The sequence below is a fragment of the Parasteatoda tepidariorum genome, chromosome 8 (assembly GCF_043381705.1).
Source record: "Parasteatoda tepidariorum isolate YZ-2023 chromosome 8, CAS_Ptep_4.0, whole genome shotgun sequence".
Lineage (NCBI taxonomy): Eukaryota > Metazoa > Arthropoda > Arachnida > Araneae > Theridiidae > Parasteatoda > Parasteatoda tepidariorum.
The window spans coordinates 48,621,092-48,642,155 of record NC_092211.1 but is presented as its reverse complement, the minus strand read 5'-3'; the positions used below and the strand labels follow the sequence as shown (position 1 = coordinate 48,642,155).

The window sequence follows — 21,064 nt, the reverse complement described above, 5'->3', positions numbered from 1 at the left end:
AAAAATTATTGAGGAATTTTTCTTCAAATGTTTGGCGTGTTCTGTTCCTGAAAGATTTACTAATATTCTGGAGATTTTTTTCAAGTTCTTCGGCCTTTTCCTTAGGGAAATTTTGTTTCCTATTTGCTGCTAAAAAATGGCGTCTGATTCAGTCAATGACTTTGATGGAACTAAATGAAAACGTGATAAATTAATGTCCGATATTTACAGGCTCCCGCTAGACGGCGTACTCGAGCGTTGCGATCGCGAATAGTTTTTTGAATATGGCTCTTTAAAGACGAAAAAGCATAGATTTTCTTGCAAAATTACTGATAACTAAAAAACTAATCCAAATTTTTGAAAAAGAAAAAAAATACTTCTTCATTATGTCAAAACACAATTATGTGCCGAGTTTTGTGCCTGGGCGAGGCTTCTGGGGAGATATATTGTGATTACAGACACACACACACACACACAGCCGCGTTTATTATTATGTATAGATTAAATTCTTATAACCAGTTATTTTGTAAAAGAAATACTCTGTATATAAAAATAATTAAAATTATTAAATAAAATATTAGATGAAAATAAGTGGCACAATGAAAATTATTATTCAATGAAACTAAACATGAAAGGGTGAGTGTTTTGTAAAAACCCTATAATATGAAGGATATTACAACAGAGACCTAAAAATAAAATTAATTAAAGAAACATGATTATCTATATTTATTTTTAGACAATTAACAGTAAGGAACAGCATAAAAAGCAAGTGATAAACTATCAATGAGACCATCAAACCTCAATAAGACAATTACCTTAAATAAAAATTACCTTACTTATTCATGGGGATTTCTGGCTGGTGGTTTCATTGAACTATATTTTCCTTTCGACAAGGATCAACAACTAAATATTGCAGTTTTTTTTTAGTAAAAAATTTATGTCAACAAACTATTGATCTCCCACACCCTTAAAAAGAGTATTTACACTTTATCTCGCAGATAGAACAGCATTTGAAGAACTTAGTGGAAGAAGGTAAGTTTGTGAATTTCGGAAATCTCATTGGCATTCTTTGAGTGTTTTTGAAGTGGAAGAAGGTTCCAGGAGCTTACCAAGAAATGGTCCTTGAGGACTAAATAAAGTATCTCTCTCTCTTAGCAACTCGCCAAAAGCTCGCCAATATGCCTAATGAGAAAAGAGTGAGTAATTTAAATGCGTGTTAGGAATTCATTGATTTAAGTTATTCACTGTAAAAAATTCCAAATCAGATTATGGTATAAAGAACCAGCACTCTAGATGCATTTACTATAAAATCCATTTCACCGTAAAATGTTATACCGTAGTTTTCACGGTAATATTTATTTAATTAGAGTGATTCAGTAATTATTACGGCACTTATTATTATTTTTTCCGTAACGTGGTCCGTTTCAGATTTTTTGTTCCAGTAAAAGTAGATTTTATGGTAAAAAGTGTCAGTGCCTTAAGTGCTGGTACTTTTTTTCCATAATTTGATCCGGAATTTTTACATTGTAGGACAGGAAATGAAGTGAACTTTATTTCTAATTACATTCTGTTTCTTTTTTTTAAAATAACATTTCATTTACTCAAGAAAATAAAAACGCTGAATTTACCAAAGAAATTACATGCTATTTAGGAAGAAGTATGCTTTTGTGCCAAATATTATTTTACTAACTATCACAAAGCAGTTAACAAAAATTAAAAATTGGGTGCCTCGTATCGTGCGTCGTGGAAATGCGTCTTTTTGCCATGAAAAAACCGAGTATTGTGACTAAAAACAATTTAATTTCTATATTCCTAAATGCAGAAGTAAGTATTAAACTTAACCAATTCTCCTATCTCTCATGCATAAAGTGGATAAGCATGATGTGATGTGCATAAATATAGATAGTATCTATAATTTATTTTTAAGAAAATTCCATTCTCGCTAAAAAAAAAAAATTTGGCTTAATCAATGTACTCATAAATTGTGAGCGTGATATAATAACAAATATACTAACAACACAGTAATATTATAATGTAACAAAAACAAGCAACTGTGAATTTAAAAGTAAGGGGCATACGCGTGCATGATAGATTTTAATAAATCCACTATCATTTTCAAAATTCAATAATGTATAAAGGAAATCCAAAACTAAAGTTTCATATCTTTTTATACATCCATGTCTTATCAACCCCCAGCTATGTTCTTCCATTGTATATCATGTTTAACATTGTCATCAGTGCTGTCTATTTAGAGAAGCAAAGACGTTTTAACTATGACGGAGTGGAAGATAAAATTAAATGCTCACTGAAGCACAGAGCTGAAGCTGGTATGAAGTAGAATTTGCAAAACAAATGACGCAGTATTTTCAAAAATGTTCCATCTAAGTGTGATTCCAAATATAAGCGGAAAAAAAGTTAAGCTTTTAAAATAATACAGTATTATAAAAAATTAAAAAATTTCTGTAGTTTAAAAAAAAGCACCATTCTCTTCTTTTAAGAATACGTATGAACTTAATGTTTTTAAAATTTTTAAAAATTTTTTTTGAGAGGTTGACATAGGCAGTGCTCTTGAGGTTGACATAGGCATACGTAATCTCAAAAGAAGAAAAAGCACCATTCTCTTCTTTTGAGATTACGTATGAACTTAATGTTTTTAAAAATTTTAAAAAATGCTTTTGAGAGGTTGACATAGGCAGTTTTCTTGAAAAAATAGCTTTAAAGAAAGGAAAATAATCACAGTTTTTAAAAAAATAAAAGCATTATCATTTAGAGTAAAATGCAAAACAAAGTGTGGTTATCCTTATTTTTTGTGTCGATATTTTCAATTTTTCTAACAATTCTATTAACCTTTATTGCTTCAAAAGAACTCACCATAATTATAGTACCTTTAAGGTGTGAATCAGTACTGTAAGATGAAAGCTATTTTCGAGATCTCTGGTGAGTAATTTTGCATACAGGAAAATGATTTCAAGTATAGCAAGAAATATAATTGAAGTTTAATTGTTTTTATTTTATATGCTGTTATATTATGTTATATCCTATTACATTATGTTAGATGCTTCTATATTATGATATATTTTGTTGTACTATGTTATGTAATATGCATAACTTTTTTTAAAATTTTATTTGTTTTGCGATTCTACGGCGTCAGACGTAAAATATTAACATAAATATCTTAAGAAACGATAGTAATTTAATTATAGTTAATAAGTTTAGTTAATTTAAATAATAAAACTTCCAAAGATAGTTATTAACACTATCTGAGCAATGTCGTGATTGAAAATCAATGAAAATAAACGAGAGAAAAAATAAAATTACACAAAAGAGTTATTTTGAATATGGATTTTATTTATAAAGTTAACAGAATTCTTCTACTGTTCAAGATGTTCTCACTGCTCACGATACTAAAATAAGATGTATTTATGAAGTTATTAGTCTGTGGCGTAACTACCACTACAAATATTAAATACCAATTCAGTAGTATATAAGACATGTTAACTTGATTCTCTCATGAGGTACCTTTTAATAGATGAAAGTTGACATTTTCGATGACTTAATCCTCTCAAGTATGTATAAAGTATTATTAAATAGAATACAAGTATTTAAGCTTAATTTACTAGTTCATTAAATTTATTGGATTTATTTCGGCTAAATTTTACACTCTAATGATTTTCGTGGTTATTTAATTCAACACATTTCATTTATTCTCAATGGTAACTTCTTTTAAAATTGAGAAAAAGGAAAGAAAGGTTGACGTTGTACCTATAATATTTTATTTATAACTTCTAAGAACCTTTAAAAATTATGTCAACACAAATCTATAAAAAATCAAAAATTATTAAGTATTAGAAAATAAAATATGAATTGACAAAACGGAAAAATTTCTGCCCCCCTCTGAACTCAGTATACTATTTAAACATATCGATGCAGGCATATATCTATACTATCAAAATATGCCATATATATATATATATATATATATATACTTCGTCAAGAGAAAGTTAGAACTGTTACACTGAGAAAAAATGTATGGTCAAAGCTAACAGAATATAGTAAAATTTACAGCGTTTCTGCCTCTGTGATAACATCAAAAAACTAAGTAATTTTTAACGAAGTGATTCGGTAAATATTTTGGTAAAATAAGCAAAAAATAGAGTTTGATAATATGTGATAAATTTTGGATTATGATACTTAAGAGCATAGCATAAGAGCCATTTATTCTGTTAGATTTATTATTCATTTTCAGTGAGGGGTAATAAGAGGTATAATTTTGAAAACCAGAATTTCCTGTAAACTGTTACCATGTGAGCGGAAAAATTACCAAATGAATTGTTTAAATTCTGTATATTTTGTTTTAATTAAACAGAGTTGTTTCTTTTTTTATATAACAGAAATGTTCTTACCTTACAGTTAGGTAAATTTACCACAATTATTATCTCCGTGCAATTTTATATTTAGCCTGTATCCTGCCTATTTCGATGACTGTTTAAGCGAATCAAAAATATTTTGCTCGCGATTAGAAAATTTGTAAGGATTATAACATACTACTACCATTACAGTTTAATTGCTATAATAGACTCCTTTGTCATAAAACCCTTGCAGGAAATTTAAGGATTCCATAATAATTTGGTTACTAAATAATTCTATTCTTAAAAACAATTGTTATTTACCGTTTCGAAAGAATATAATACGCTTCAAGCTCAGAAGCATCCAAGGTTGTGCCAACGAAAATAGTCTGAACTCTAAATAGCTCTTTAATTTTCATTATTCTAGTCACCAAACAGTAATACAAACTGCTTATCTAGATTAATATCCTTTCAACACTAAATAAACAAAGTCAAATGTCTTAGATTGCTTGCTACGGAATTCCCTTAATATTGTTTGGTTAGCATTAGGTACATATAAATTTTCCTGGGCTAGCATAATCATTATTATCATCGATGTCTTACTTGAACGAAGTTTAAGTGTAGAATGTTCTTAGTGCAAATATAAACTTTTAAAACAATTTTGTAACTAGTTGTTTTTCTTATGCTTTCTTTGTGATGAACTCTTTACAGGTTTAAAATGAAATAAAATGTTAGACAAGATAATATTTGTGATATACTTCACTCTTTGTCTAGTCAACAGTGTTCTTAGTGATACTGAACAGCATCTTCTTTCATATGAAGCCACTACTATTAAACACATAGAAGATGATTTCACAAGATCTGAAGCTTTCAAACATGTCACAACTTTGAGCTTCTTGGCATGCCGTAAAAGGTATACAGTACAATTACAAGTTTATTTTCCACTTTATTATGAAACAAGAATTAAAATTGTATCTAGTGGTAGAAAGGAATTCTCCCACCAAGCTGACATTGACGACTATACCTTATACCATGGTCAAGTGAAAGATGTTAACAATTCATTTGTATTAGGTTATTTTTTAGTTTCGGGAGGATTTCAAGGTTATATAATGACTGATCACATATGCTGTATCGATTCGCTGCATGAGAAAAATGGCGTAACCATTGCGTACCGGTTTAAAGATGCTGTACCGCCGGGATGTCGAATTGACCGTAGTGGCAAGGAGATTGATTGCTTACAATCTGAACGATTCGAACCTTGGTTTTTAGGAATTTTATATGATATTGATTGGCAAAGACGTGATATGTCAAGAAATGTTTCAGACATAACCAGAGATTTATTTCCAGCTACTGATATGTTGTCTCAAGCTGAAACTGAAACCATTGACGGTAAAATAAAATGGCAGGCAATTACTCTTGCTAATCTGTCAAATAAAGCTACATTTGGCAATAGAAAGGCATTTTTTAAGAAAAGAGAAATACCACAAACAAAGATTTCCACGTTAGAGCACGAAGAAGACGCTTTGTTACATGAAGAGATATTAAGACCAGATGGTGGCGTAGAATATGGATATGATCATCCAGATGTGCTACCAGGAATTGGTGATTTTTCTGTTAAAAGGTAAAATTTGGAATTACTTTCGTTTTGATACGATAACGGTATATAAGCATATACAGTGAATTCGCGATAACTCGAATCTGATAGGACTGACGAAAAACTTCGACATATCGGAAGTTCGACTTACGGTTAGTTTCGGTTTTGGACTTTCAAAATATTGTCGAATTATTTAATTAATGCTTATTAATTACAAATCTTCTAAATGCTTACAATATTTAAGATCATTTTTCTGACAAGCCATTTACGATACGACTGTTTGAAGAACTTTAAGATACCCTGGTCCATCGGCTGCAACTTTGCTGTTGTGTTTGGCGGGAGGAACTGCAAGTTTACGGCTTTCAAATTAGGTAGATCACTATGCGCTGTGCATTTATCCATTAAGGGTATCACTTTTCTTTTTTTAGCGAAGAATTTCCGATCCAGTTTTCTTACATAGTCTTCAAATAAAATGTCATCCAAAACTTTTTGTTAGACTTGTAATCCAAAGGATACGTTTTGTACATTCTTGAAACATCGGGGATTTCGGTATTTTCCGATAACAAGTAAGGGCAATTTCTCTGTCCCAGACTCATTTCCTCCAACTAGGATAGTCAAACGTTCCTTGCACATTTTACCCCCTGAGCAGTTTTCATCCTTAAACATCATTGCCTTATTTGGAAGACATTTAAAAAATAAACCCATTTCATCAATATTGAAAACATCATTTTCACTGTATGCTTGAAGTAAATTTGGTAACGTTTCATTTAACCACTGTTCATATACTTCAAGAGGGATAGCTTTAGCTTCTCCATGAAGAGTGCGAAAGACATTTGTGTGTGTGTTGCAAAGGAAGGGGCAAAATATCAACTCCTAGGTCTTTTTCTTGCTTTAAAAGATCCAAAAAAAATCGAGTTAAAGGGAGTAAAATTCGAGTAATCGAGAATAATTAACATGAAATTGAAGATAAAAGGGTCGGGACCTCATAAAAAAATCGAGTTATAGTAATATTCGAGTTATCGTACTTCGAGTTATAGCGAATTGACTGTATTTTGAAGTGACTGACTTATTAAATGTATTTTATGTGCTTATGATCTAACTCTTTAGATCTAGCGTTAATTTTTAAATGTTTAAATCACTATTGAAGAAATTCCAAAATATTTTTCTTTATTCTTCTGTGAATGCTAATATAATTTTGTCAAAGTCTTTGCGAAGAAGAATTTCCTTATAATTAGGTGCGTTAATCAGTTTAATAAAACTTGAGAAGCTGGACATCAAAAATTTATCAACCCAATACACACAAAAATGCTCGTTTTTATTAAATATGCAATGTTTAAGTGGTTTTAAAAATTCTAAAGAAAATAAATAAGCATAAAAAAGTGCGCACAAAGCACATGTAAGTGATTCTATGCAATCTAATGGATACTTTTTCACTATAAGCACATCACTAAAAATGTATTTGTGTTTTCATTCAATAGCTTTTTTTTTTTAAAGTCAGATTGCTTTCACCAAGTTGTACCTGATGATCTGTAAACATGAAATATAACTAAATAGAGCAGTAAGCATAGGTTTCCCTTAACAAGTTTGAAAGTACAAAGTGAGAGTAAAACAAATCGGAAGAGTTTATTTTAGCTATTAAGGGGAAGAAGGCAAAGCAAAAGAGAAACGGAGAATCGGGGGGGGGGGAGGAATATAGTCACATTAATCGGCGCAATGCAGAAAAGAGAAGAATAAAAAATCTAACTTATTGAAAGTGCTTTCTATATTTGTGAACCATTGTCTTCAAGTAAATTGTTGTTAGGCTACCATTAATTTCTAACTACTAGTTTATTGTTGCATTTTTATTTTATTCTACTGCTAACTTGCAACTAAACTTGCATTCATGAATTAAACTTTTGGCGATATTTCAGACTTTTTTCCCTTAAGGATGAATTTTTACGGGATAATATAATGCAGAAATAGTAATACGAGTTATGCTTCCATATTTTTGTTTATTAGTTTGTTTCGATATCCAATTTTTATAACGCCTATGTATAGAGTTCATAAGAAACGAAAACTATTCACTACTTTTAATGAAATGATTCTATTTCCCCGTGCAATTAGTGCAGAAGGTATCTTAAGTAACAAAACTAAACACAAAAGCATATTTTTTCTAAATAAGCATACCTTTTTTTGACGGATTTAGATTTTTGACAATCAAAATGTGGGGGTAGCCGCAATCTGGGAAATATTATCCAATGATTGAGGAAAATTTTGAAACCCTTAAAGTTAATTTCAAACTTTACGCCTTTCTTCTTCTCTAAGTAGTCCTATTTGTAAAAAAACATTTCTCAATATATTAGACCGATCCCGTTCAAAATTTAAATGTTATTATTTAAGATTATATACATTAAAATGGTGCTAGAATTTGTATGTCTTTCAACTCAAAAATTTTCGACTATCAATAAATTAAATTATAAAAAAAAATTGTTGCTTAAAATAATTTTTTCTTTGAATTATCTTTGGATAAACACGCTTTGTAACTTTGAAAATTTTGTTTGCAATTCACTTCATTAGTTTCGAGAGAAGTAGCCAAATACTCAAAAAGTATTTTAGTATTTTAGTTATAAAGTACAGTAATAGTTTCTGAAAAAATCTCTCAGATTATCGGAATTTAATTTGTACTGAAAAATATAAAATCCAAAAAAAAAATAATAAAGTGATTTTTTCTCATTCGTATTCAAAACTTCATCAGTAATTGATTTTTTTAAATTATAGAAATTTCAATTATGAATAGCTGTTTCTCTCTAATCTAAATAAGTGCATATTTGAAAACTTAATGTTTGAAAGTGAGCCGTGTTTGGAAAATTTTACCCTTAACGCAGAAAAAGACACCAGTGTTTCATGGTGTATTTCATAACCATAAATTATTAAAACGCTAAATGTGGTGTTTTTCACGTATTTTGACCTAAATTAATATAAATAGGGAAATATATCAAAATTTATCAAAATAATAAATCAAGTGAAAAGAAGTAACAAAAATATGTTTAATAAAAATTATGCGTCTAAGTGATAATGAGTCAAAAATATCGTTTCCTAAACTATCGGGACCATATTTTTCAAATGGTAATTATCCCCACTATTTTGATATAAAAAAATCTAAATCAGATGAAGAAAAAGGTATGCTTATTCCGAGAAAATACTTTTGTGTTTGATTTCGTAACAAAATAATTTGCATATTTATGGTCAGACACTCGAACCATAGATATTGAGTCCTAGTACGTGGAAATATGACCATTAGATCAAAAGACCATTAGACCATTAGATTAATAGCGTTTATGTATTTATTTATTTATTCATTTATTCATTTATTCATTTATTCATTTATTTATTTATTTATTTATTTATTTATTTATTTATTTATTTATTTATTTATTTATTTATTTACTTATTTATTTTATTTATTTATTTATTTATTTATTTTTGTGTACTGTACTTCGAATCAAAGTCACTACATTATTAAAATGGATAGTCACAATAAAAGAGAATATTTGTCTTAAGTTCATATGATTACCTATTGTTACATACTTTAATGTTAAATATTTTAGTTGAATGCGTTTTTTCGTAAAACTTTATTTAATTTAATGAGCATGTTTATTTTAATTAATTAGTGGAGATGACAATTTCAATTATTAAATCAGATCTAGAAACTTACTGCCGAAAAATCGAAATTTTTTTTATCAATTTAGATTATTAAATTTCAGGACTGGCTACAATTTGGAAGCTATGGTACCAAAAGTTTAGTTTTTTTTTTTGTTTTCAGTATATTAGTTTTTTGTTACATTAAAATCATCTTCTTTCAGTTCTAGATTCAGGCCTAATGACCTTTCTTGTGGTCTTAAAATTGTAGTTAGTCGAACATTGATGGAGTTTTTTGAGAAAAGCACCACCGATGTAGTTAAAGATATATTTCTCCAAACAGAAATGCTGAATATTCTCTATAGAAAGATATCTTTTAGAAATAAAACAAAGACTTTCAAAATGAATTTTCACATAGACACCATTATTTTACCGAGTAAAGAACTTGTAGAAGAAACTGAGGAAATGTCCTTAAATGATTTCATTGAAAAGTATACCTACTTCCACTCAAGTTTACAACCTGCTTGTCTTATCGTAGGTACGTATATTAACAATAGCACCAAGGAGAAATATTTAAAGAAAATTATTAATATTAAAAATAACGACACATTTTTAAAACGCAGCTAAGCTGCAATACTTTTAGGCCTAACGTATACAGCGCTTTGCTGCGATACTAAACTTAATGATTCGTTGATTGCTTTTGTCCTATTTTACATTACTGATTATAGATTAATTGTGTATATTACATTTTATAATAAATTGCTGGCTATATATTAATAGATTGGCTATATAAATAACAGTAATACAGATAGAAAAAAAAATAAACATAAGTAAACAAAGACATGAGGGTTAACTCGTCATATCCGAAAAGTAAACTAAATGGGGTTTTTTAATGTTGATAAAGGGGACAACTTTAGATACAATTTTTATTTATTTATTATACTTAGAATCTTTCCATCACACATATACACATTCGTTCCGTACAATGATTGTTTCATTTTTTTGTCAAGTTTTGAGCTGAACATGATCTTGCAACTTTTATAAAATGTATCCGCTATTCCACGTCGTAACTAATCTGAAAACAGAATTGGATACCTGCAAGTGACGTCATCGTATGTGAATCACCACATTTGTCAATTCAAAAGCTAAGTTCGACAAGCAACTGTGACCTCAATTACAGCTATCCAATTAAATCTCATTTAAATCACACGGCAAGACACAATCGTTTCACTTCTTCCCCAGTTGCAGGTACCCAACAATTACTCAGAGATTTTGATGCCCCCGATACTTGAAAAGAAGTGATATTTTATGTACAGTCAAGGGGCGAGTTTTCATCACTTCAACCTTTGTGAATAAACTGTAATAAAATATATATTTCGTTACTAAAGATGTATTTAAATGGTTAGAAGATATATCATGGCTTTTGGTACATATAATGTATCAACGAATAAGTCTTTTTCTTCCTTCAAATATATGCAGTAATCTAACAATGCATAAACATCTAAATATAAAGTCGCAGTTTTTCATGGTTGTCGGTACATTATTATTTGCCGAAAAATCACATGATAACATTCAGTTTTTCCACTTTAATTTTCATGATTATTTGGTCACCATCTGCAAAAAAATTAATTAAAGTCATAAAGGTATACGTTACCTCTGATAACTCTATGATTAGATCAAGACATTGTATTGTCTTTTATGTATATTGGGCAAATAACGCTTGTGTTTCAATCTGAAAGAAGTATTTCAGCATTCCAGATGTCAGAAATAAGATTATAGATTAACTTTATAAGTACTGGTCCATGACATTTCAACAGCTCAGCTGCGATATAGTCGTACTCTGCTTTCATTCTATTCAAGAACTCAAGAACAAACTTTATAATTTTTCTCCTAAAAAACTTTTTTCTAGCCCTCGTGTAGTCTCTTTTCCTCCCTTTTGCATTACCTACATTCCTTAGCCTTAAATCTTGTGTTCCTTTGAATCATTTTCGTATAAGCAATGTCTTTAATGTTCGTATCTGTAGCATATTCAACGTCAAACCTATCCTTGCTTGAGCTCTTTTTCTTTTTGCAAATAATGGTGTAACAGCATTACATATGTTTTCTTTCAATTGTGACCATTTTGACTTAGTTGAGTCATTCTATCAATGTATATTGGCAAGTGCAATTTAACACAATATATTTCGTAACTTCAATTCCTTATCATTCGTAATATTACGTCGACGATTAACCGAAAGAAATTCCATGAATGACTCGTTTTTACCAATACTTGAATCAGTGAGTGGAGAAATGATCATATTGCAGCCGAATTCGCTTCTGAAACAAGATAACAAAATTTTTTTTAATGAAAAACCAGCAAAATTAAAGAAAAACATTTTCAGTCAATCGTGCAGTTCAAAAAATTGCAAGAAACGATAACAAATAAAATTATAATTAATGTTTATTTTAACGGGATGCAGTTGGTATTTAAATCTCTTTCTGTTCAACAGATGGAATTAGCAGATGTTGATCAAAAGTCTATGTTTTTTTTAATTATCTGTATTGAAAATAATCCCAATTAGTTGATTTGTTGTGTTAGTTGATTTAAACATTATACTTTCTAACATTTTAAACAAGTAATTCAATTTGGAACAGAAACATATAATTATTACTGATTGTATGAGTCAACAAAATTTTCGTATTAATGTTGTTAACATGTTTCGTATTTGTAGGTTTGGATATGGTACAAGAAAATACGAAAAAGTTTTTTGTAAGTTCGCATGAAAATGGAGAACCCTGTAGCAAGATAAAAAATACCATCATTGTGAGTCATGGAACGTTAAATAAACCAGAGCCCATGGCACTGTACTTAGCTCAATATGTTACAACCATCACTCGAGCTTTCGGAGCCACTGATAGTGATAAGATATGCCAAACGGGTTATCCTCCAAATCCAATGGTGTTAATCGAAAATTATTATCTCTCTTCAAGTATTGAACCTACATTTTCATATGGCATCTTTTCAGCTTGCAATGTACGAGAAATGGAGAAGAAATTATCAGACCAAAGTGAGTTCATTTATTTCTACTTTCCTTTAAAAAAAATTTCGTCAAATAAAACTTTTTACAACGTGTGATACATTAATTTGATATGAATGTAATGTATTTTTATTTAGTTTCTTAGGGAGAAAGAATTCTTTTCGATGCAATGCCCCGGTGCAAAATATCTAAAAAGTTCAAAAATTATATAGAATCCCATAAAATCTCGAGAACAATAAAATTTAAGTATTTAGGAATGTGGTTGGGGAGACCTGGTCTGCTATGCATCAATAACATAAAGAAAAGAAACACTTATCATGTTGAAAGGTAAGGGATTTGTTGCGGCCACTCAAAAGACATGTTGAAAAAGACTGCTGTTTCCTAGGAATATTTAACTGGTAACTCCATAGTGGTCTTTTTCTAATGTTCTATGAATGAGCAGGGGAGACTTCTCCCAGAGTGGGTTTAATTCCATTTGCAACGACGTGTCTCTCCCTGATGATTTGCCAAACAGTACAGAACAAAAATTACGATTTTTGTCGCAATCAGCAAAAAAAAACATAGCTGTTCTGTTGTTAAAAAAAAGCTCATTTGATCACCCTTTACAAAAGATAAAAATAAAAACAAACTATCTTACTGAGATAAAGCGAAACTATCTAAATGACATTAAGTGTAATGGACAAAACAAAACGATACCACCTTAAATGACTACAAAAAGTTACAAAAACTACTTACCAATATTAAAGGCTCAAACGGGTGATCTCAAATATCGTGATTAATAATTGTTAAATATTAATAAAGTTACAGAAACAAACACGAAAACATACTTTGTCTGAATAATAAAATCCGTCTTTCAACGTATTTGGATTTTTGATCATCATAATAAAAGAGAGGGAAGCCGCAATGCAATCTGTGAAATGAGTTGTTCCAATAGTTTTTCACAAGAGTTGTTTTAAAGCGAATAGAACATTTTTTATACATATAAAATTTGTTTATCCAAACATAATTCTAAGTTAAAAATGATTTTAATAATTTTTTTACTTTTTATTATTTTATTTAACATGGGTCAAAAAATTTTGAATTGCAAGATACATAAACTTCTACACCATTTTAAACTATGTAATTTTAAATGACAAAATGCAAAAATTGAGAAATATCGATTGAATAATTTCGGACTTATAAAATTCAAAAAAATGATATTTTTAAAATTATATTTCAAGAACTATTCGATCCATTTCGTTCAAATTTTGCAGTTCATCATTCAAAAAGAAATAGTTTGAAATGGATCAAGCATTTATATGTCTTTAAATTCCAAACTTTTTGTTTGTTTATTGATGTTTATAATTTTCATAATTAAGCTTAAACATAAATTTTTAGAATGTTTCGAGAAGTTTGAGTACTCTACATGTGGAAATGCAATCCGAGAAGACGGTGAAGAGTGCGATTGTGGACCAAAACGATTTTGTGAAGAAATAGATAAATGCTGCGAGCCACCCACTCCTATATTTCAAAGCAAAATTGGAAAACATTCTAATAATACTAATAGTACGCAATGTATGCTACGCCCTGAAGCAGAATGCGCCACAAAGGATGCTTGTTGTAATGATTGCAAATTTGCATATTATGGGGTAACATTTATAACTAGCATTCTAACTTATCTAAATCGTATCTTTGCCGTTTTAAACCTTCATATATTCTTTTAATATTACTTATATCAAGATTGTATTTTAATTATATAAACTGCAATAGCATTTTTTTTAATTTATGGATAATTTATTATTTATAGCATACATTATTATAACTTACATCTTATCTGTATATTTCTTATCTTTACCTATTTAAATCTTTATTAATTCCCTTTAATGCAGATTATATTACAATTAAAAGGCAAAAATCCTTTTATTAGTCTTTAAAAAAACTACACTGGTGAACAAAATTAAGAGATGGAAAGCTTTTTTGCAAATTCATTCTCACATGCAAGATACCCGCACAGAGCTCCATGTGTTTGACAATGGCTCCGTGAATGCCCAGAGGTACAGGCAGGAGATACTAGACCCCTATGTGCATCTTTTTAGGGGCGCTGTTGGCCCTGAGTTCATTTTTATGGACCACAATGAGCGACCACATAGGGCTCTCATGGTTCATAAGTATCTGGAGAGTGAGGAAATTCAACGAATGGATTAGCCAGCCAAATCCCCTGACCTGAATCCTATTGAACATGCTTGGGCTGCTCTTGGGAGAGCTATTGCGATGCGCCAACCTCCCCCCAGAACCATTCTGGAGTTAAAAATTGCTCTGGTGGAAGAATGGGAGGGTCTTCCGCAAGTCCTCCTTAACTCCCTTCTTAACAGCATGCATACTCGTTGTGCATGCTGTCTGTCTGTCAGGGGTGACCATGCACCATACTAGAGGCAACACACACTGTACAAGACTCACTTTTATTGTCATATTTTATCCTTAAGTTCAGACTTTGGATTTATTGGCAATAGGTCTTGCCAGTGAATGGCGCTTTCATTTTTGTTTTGCATACTTTATTGCCATGTAATAAGCTATAGCTCGTTCACCAGGAGTTGGCACTTGGCTCGACCTTAATCACGTGGTATGCGACGATACTATTTCGTTATTTTCGGGAGAAGATTGTGAGCAAGCCTGAACAAGGTTGCTATTTGACTATTGTATGGCAAAAATATTTATTTCGCAAACTTCATCTGCATTTTTTTAACATTAAATATTTCATAAATTTGATGATATTTCGCTCTATTTATGGTTACTCTTTTGAGTGAATAGTTTGTCCTTTTTGAGACATTTTGCTGGGAAAACAATAGTTTTTTAATTTAAAATATATTTAACTATCTAGAGAAACGAAAAGTATAATAGCAGATGATAAAGCGAAGTAAGTAACTGGAAAAAATTCCCTTATGTGTTTGGCGCGCATTAAGGGTTGGCTCAATTTCAAAAGCGGAGATGTTTCTCTTTTTACTGCCGCTCTGAAGTGAACTCTGCGTCCGAGGAGGTGGAGTCAAGTGCCAACTCTGGTGAATGAACTATATATCCATACCAAATTTCATTAATTTATATTCAGTACTTTTTGAGATATTTGGGAAAATGTCTTCCATCTCTTAATTTTATCCATCGGTGTAATTGAACATTTTAGTAAGCATATTTTTAAATGTTTACTAATCCTATTCCAACTTGCGCTTAGCCTACAGCTTAACTTCATTTCTTTTGAAGTTCAGTTTAAAAAGTCTAAAATTAGGATGTTTTATTGAGATTTTATACTTAGTGAATGTGAAGGAAATTTGATCTAAATAAATAAATAAGTTAGATTAAACTGGGGAGCAAATTTTTTGTTGCGTTTAAACAAATACTTGATCTTGTCTGATTTTGGGGCGGGGATTTCAAATCTGCAATCGGTTTTCGTTTTTTGCAAAGTTGCGTTTTTTTAATGCATTTTTAGTCTACTATTGTTATGCTCAAGTTTAAAAACTTTACATATAATGAAGGATCTCTTAATTGTTGTGACAAACTTCGGGGGAAGTTAGGACCTATCACGATTAAAATTTCATAGGAAGGCATTACCGGAAATACAGTCAAAAGCCCACGAAGAAACAGCTCATAAATAAGGAAAGCACCCCTGGTGGCGTATGATATTTCCGGGCATTGGTTCCTATTTAATTTTTATCCTGGCGATGTGCCCTAACTCCCCTAGAGTTTTGCAACATTATTTATATGACCCCCTGTTATATATTACCTTTATAACAAAACGACAGAAAATCTAAAAATGTCATTTAAAAAGAGAGGAAAGAGAAACAGATAGCATATTTGAAATCAGTGATAAGAAAGAATTTAAGATCTGTTAAAAAAATAATAACTCATACACAACAGAAAACAAAGAACAATTTGCTTACTAGTTTTATTAATTATGTTCCAAATGTTCGAATAGAGCAACTTTGGTCGAGATAAATAACTTGATTTAAATGATAACTGCATTTGCATGATGTAGCAGTGAATAAAATTAAACAAAAATTTTTACTTTTTAGTTTTTCAAGAAATAACACAACAGTGTTTACAGGAAATTGAATCCATAAATATATATANATATATATATTATGTTATTATGTATATCAATACAGATCCTTACCACCTTCTTTTACCTTACAGACAAAATGTGTGGATAGAGCACATCATTGCAGTGAAGAAATGTGTCTTGGTAACTCATCAGAGTGCATTTGTGTTGCGAATAGTTCTCAGTCAAAATCACATCATTGCAAGGGATTAGAATGTGGAAGCATTCCGTGCGCCACAGATAGTCTAAAGCCTTGCTTATGCACTGGAAAAGATGAATGTCTGGTGTGTTGTATAAAGCATGATGTTTGCAAGACTGCAACTCGAGATTTAAAAGTAATGGGGGATTTACTTCTTGCTTTCCCCGATGGCACGAAATGTGGCGTTGCTGATGAAGATGCGCAATGCTAGTAAGTATAACTTCATACAAAAATGCAGTAAAACAGATAGAACTACGACTTCATGTATTCTGCCTAATAAACTAGGTTTTATTATCCCCAATTTTAAGAATTAGTTACGAAATTCGTCAACAGATGTCTGGAAGACAATAAAATTGGGTAGTTTTTTTCTGCATTCGCACTATTCAAACTTAAATATTGACTTCGTACTAAGTCCTTTGACCATCATTTAAATGGAAGTTATTTTGAACATGATACTCATAATTTTGAACTCATTTTGTAGTTCCATTTATTGTTGAAATTTGTGACTAATTTTGAGAGTTTTTAAGAATAATGGTTCTTCAAATTGAATAAAGAATAAATGCTTCTGATTTTCTAAGAAAAATGTAACTACCCATGCATTTCTATATCATCCCTTGTATAATTTAATATTTTTAATTTAATATTCAAAAAAAAAATTTTTTTTTAATATTTAAAAACTAGCTTAAATCCATCAGTTGAGAACAAAACTATCTTTGAATCAGCAAATTGTTTTGAAATAAAAATTATACAAGTTCGTGCAATTAGTTGTCAACAATTGCAACTAATTACTTAATACTTAGTATCAAAAATACCATAAACAAGAATAGGGTTACATATGTCAAAGTTACAACTTATCTTGTGACTGGGTCATTTCCATTGTCTCGTGCCATTTGGAAAATATTCCTTCTATATGCAATAGCATCATTATGCATTTGTTTATAAGATAGGCATTAACAGATAATTTCAAGAAAACAGGGGGATATATAAGGCACTTTTTTTATCAAAAACAGATTGTTTATCATAATTTGCTAATCTGATAGCTAAATTGGAGAGCATTGCTACTTTGTTGCCAAGTCAATAAACTACGATGAAACAGATTAATCTAAGTCTATTTTAATGTCAGTAACTCTTATCAAAAATATATAATTAACATAAAATTAAAATAATTCATGTGGATTAAGGTAACGATTTAAATCGCTTGAACAGATAATGAGTGACTATTCTCAATCGTTTTACTGAACACTACATCTCAAAGTTTGCAACCGCTGAACTAAATTGACCAATATAGATCTTTACAACTTCAAATTCTTCTAAATTATTAGCAAATAATGGATCTTAGAAACGGTTCATTGCATAATTTGTAGCGTGGGATTTTTTTTATTTCCTCGAAAACAAAATATTGGATTTTTTGAGAATACTTTTTTTGTTTTTTATTTTGAGCATCCACTGTCTCCTAATGTGAAAGTATTTTCAACGGAATTTTAATGATATTAGTTAATTCAACCCGCTAGATAAAAGTACAATAAAAAGGGTTTTCTTTTTTTCAAAATTACTTTCAAGAAATCAAAAATTCTCTATCAAATTTTGTACATGTACTAAATACTCTAAGCAGCTGTTAGAAGCAGCTTTTTCTAGTGTTTTACGTTTAGTTGTTGAAAATTTTTTAAATATTTATTTAAACTTGTAAAAAGGTATTAAAATATTTTTTTTCTTCAGTGCACATTTAGTGAATAATTTTTTTATTACATTTCCAGAATAATTTTTTTTAAGTAATATCTGCTACCTATCATAACTGTTACCTATTATAGTGGCATGCACCTAAATTAGAAATTTGGTAACTAGGTTCAATAGAAGTAAAAAATAATCAAAAATATTAATTAGTAGAATAAATAAATTGCCTTTACATAAATCTCTGTACGTTAAAGTAGAAAAAATAAAATACCTTATTAATTTAAAAAGATCCTTCATATTTAATACAGAAGTTTGTTTATAAATTCCATTTGCATGTGATGACTTTAAGCTATCTTTCTTTTATCCATATTCTTGATATCCATATTCTTGATATTCTTGATCCATATCTTTCATATTCCTGATTATGACTATTTAAATATTGTTAGTAACTCTCGTAAGAAATTTAGCCACAAAATTCAAAAATTTTATTTGAAAAAAATAAAACTTTGCAAATCGAAAAGATATCAATGGTTGTACGCAGGGAAAGAGTAGATGGCAGCCGATGTATAAAGAGATCTTCAATGATCATGACTAAGATTGACGAAAATGTCAAAGACACATAAAGATATGAATAAATAAGGTTGAAAAAGAGCTCAACTGAAAAATCAGAAATAGAAAAAGAAAAACACGAGGCAGAGCCTTTGGTGTCTAATTATAAGGGAAGGACTGTTAGGAGAGAATAAAACATTATTGATTAAACAGATTGTGTTATTACATCTTATTCATCTCATCTGCTGTTATCAACAAACCCTGTTAATTTATAAAAAAAATTATTATACTAGAAGTCATTAAAATTTTTCTTGTACAACATATAAACTTTAATTATAATTTAATTTTAACGAAGCCGACTGCACAACACAACTGCATTTAACTATTATAATTCTGCAAATCCTCCTCAAATATCAACATCTTATTAGTTTTAAACAGCATATTTACCAAATATAATCGTCTAGATGTTGCCCTCGAAAAATACTATGATTTCAATTTCAACCATTTTACAAAGTTGTCCGCGATATTATCAACAAGCCCTGTTAATTTATAAAAAAATATTATGCTAGCAGTCATTAAAATTTATCTTGTGCAACATATAAACTTTAATTATAATTTAATTTTAACGAAGCCGAATGCACGACACAACGCATTTAACTACTCTACTTCTGCAAACCCTCCTCTAATATCAACATCTTATTAGTTTTAAACAACGTATTTACCGAGTATAATCGTCTAGATGTTGCCCTCGAAAAATACGATGATTTCAATTTTAACCATTTTCCAAAGGTGTCCTCGATATTATCAAAGTTTTCTATGAATTGAAATTTACTGAAAACTTAAAATCACTCAAACCACCGTAAGTATGAGTTTAAGACATTTGATTATTTAGATTATAAATAAAATGATTGATAGACATAGATTGATAGATTATAAATAAATTACATAGATTGATGACATAGATTGATAGATTATAAATAAAATGATAGTAAGAGTTTATTATCACAACACAAGAATTCAAGACACTTGTGTTAACGATATTATTTATTGATACACTTTTCTTACTTCTTTTATTAATTTTAGCAATGGTTCTTGTATTGTAAAAAGAAAGGATCCATTCAAGCCTAAAACTGGTCAAGCTCAAGGAGACTCAGACTCGAATGAATCGAGTGGAGGTTCGAAAATCTCTCTCTGTTTTGGATTCCTCATAGGATTTCTACTTCTTACAATCCTTTTTCATATTAGTACTATCTGGGAATTACTCACCTTTATACTACTTTAACACTCTTTTGAAATTGTAATATTGTTTCCTCATTAGCTTGTTAATTTATAGGTTGGAGCCGATACATAGTGTCGTTTTCAATATCTGGTGTAAACTAAACCAAATAGAAACAAATTTGATTTGGAAGAAAGTATCAATTTTAATGTGTAGTATGTAATCTATTATAAAAATTTTAGTACAGTAAATGCAGAAGTACCTGAATTTATCAAATATTTTTCTTATTTCGGTTTAATTTGTGTTTCTTTGAAATTATTTTTATTTTTTTAATACTGTGTGTCATATATATACTTTTTTGAATAAATTCTATTTTAGAGCATAATTTTTGGTAAATTGTTGTTTTATATTTAAAATGTATTGCAGTTGAACTTTTCCATTACTTTTTTCTTACCTGAAAATAAATAAATATTAAGTTTAGTTTAAAAGAATTATGCATATTTACAATTTATAAGCTAAAAATCCGCTTAAATTTTTTTTTTAATTTTAATTATGCTAGTGGTTTATGGAACTCTTTTGATTGCTTACAGTATTTTTTTTTTGCTTTGTATTTATAAAACAAATTGTACTATTCCTAACATTAAAGAAATATTTCTAAATTTTGTGTTTTGTGTGTAATTTTTTACAGTGAAGTTACTATCATTTTTTCAATAATTTAAAACACTGATTGCAATGTATACCCTGAATACTATATGTACCCAAACAATGATAATTGAAGTGGTACAAAAACATTGCCTCATGCCAGCCCA

The 21,064-nt window shown here is 29.7% G+C and overlaps 1 protein-coding gene and 1 long non-coding RNA gene across 2 annotated transcripts in view; one reads left to right on the top strand and one right to left on the bottom strand.

Annotated features, from left to right (window-relative positions):
• The first annotated feature begins 2,753 nt into the window (after positions 1 to 2,753).
• LOC107448159 (uncharacterized) lies at positions 2,754 to 20,849 on the top strand. Its single transcript, XM_016063271.3, has 7 exons — positions 2,754 to 2,916; positions 5,037 to 5,946; positions 9,762 to 10,075; positions 12,249 to 12,584; positions 13,932 to 14,182; positions 16,716 to 17,029; positions 20,123 to 20,849. The coding sequence occupies exons 2-7, from the start codon at positions 5,054 to 5,056 to the stop codon at positions 20,319 to 20,321; spliced, it is 2,307 nt and encodes a 768-aa protein (XP_015918757.1). The 5' UTR covers positions 2,754 to 2,916; positions 5,037 to 5,053; the 3' UTR covers positions 20,322 to 20,849.
• The window catches only part of LOC139426123 (uncharacterized), a 41,951-nt gene continuing 31,336 nt past the window's right edge, over positions 10,450 to 21,064 (bottom strand). The window contains exon 2 of the long non-coding RNA XR_011637371.1: positions 10,450 to 11,853. This is a non-coding gene — a long non-coding RNA (uncharacterized lncRNA). The remainder of the gene's footprint in view (positions 11,854 to 21,064) is intronic.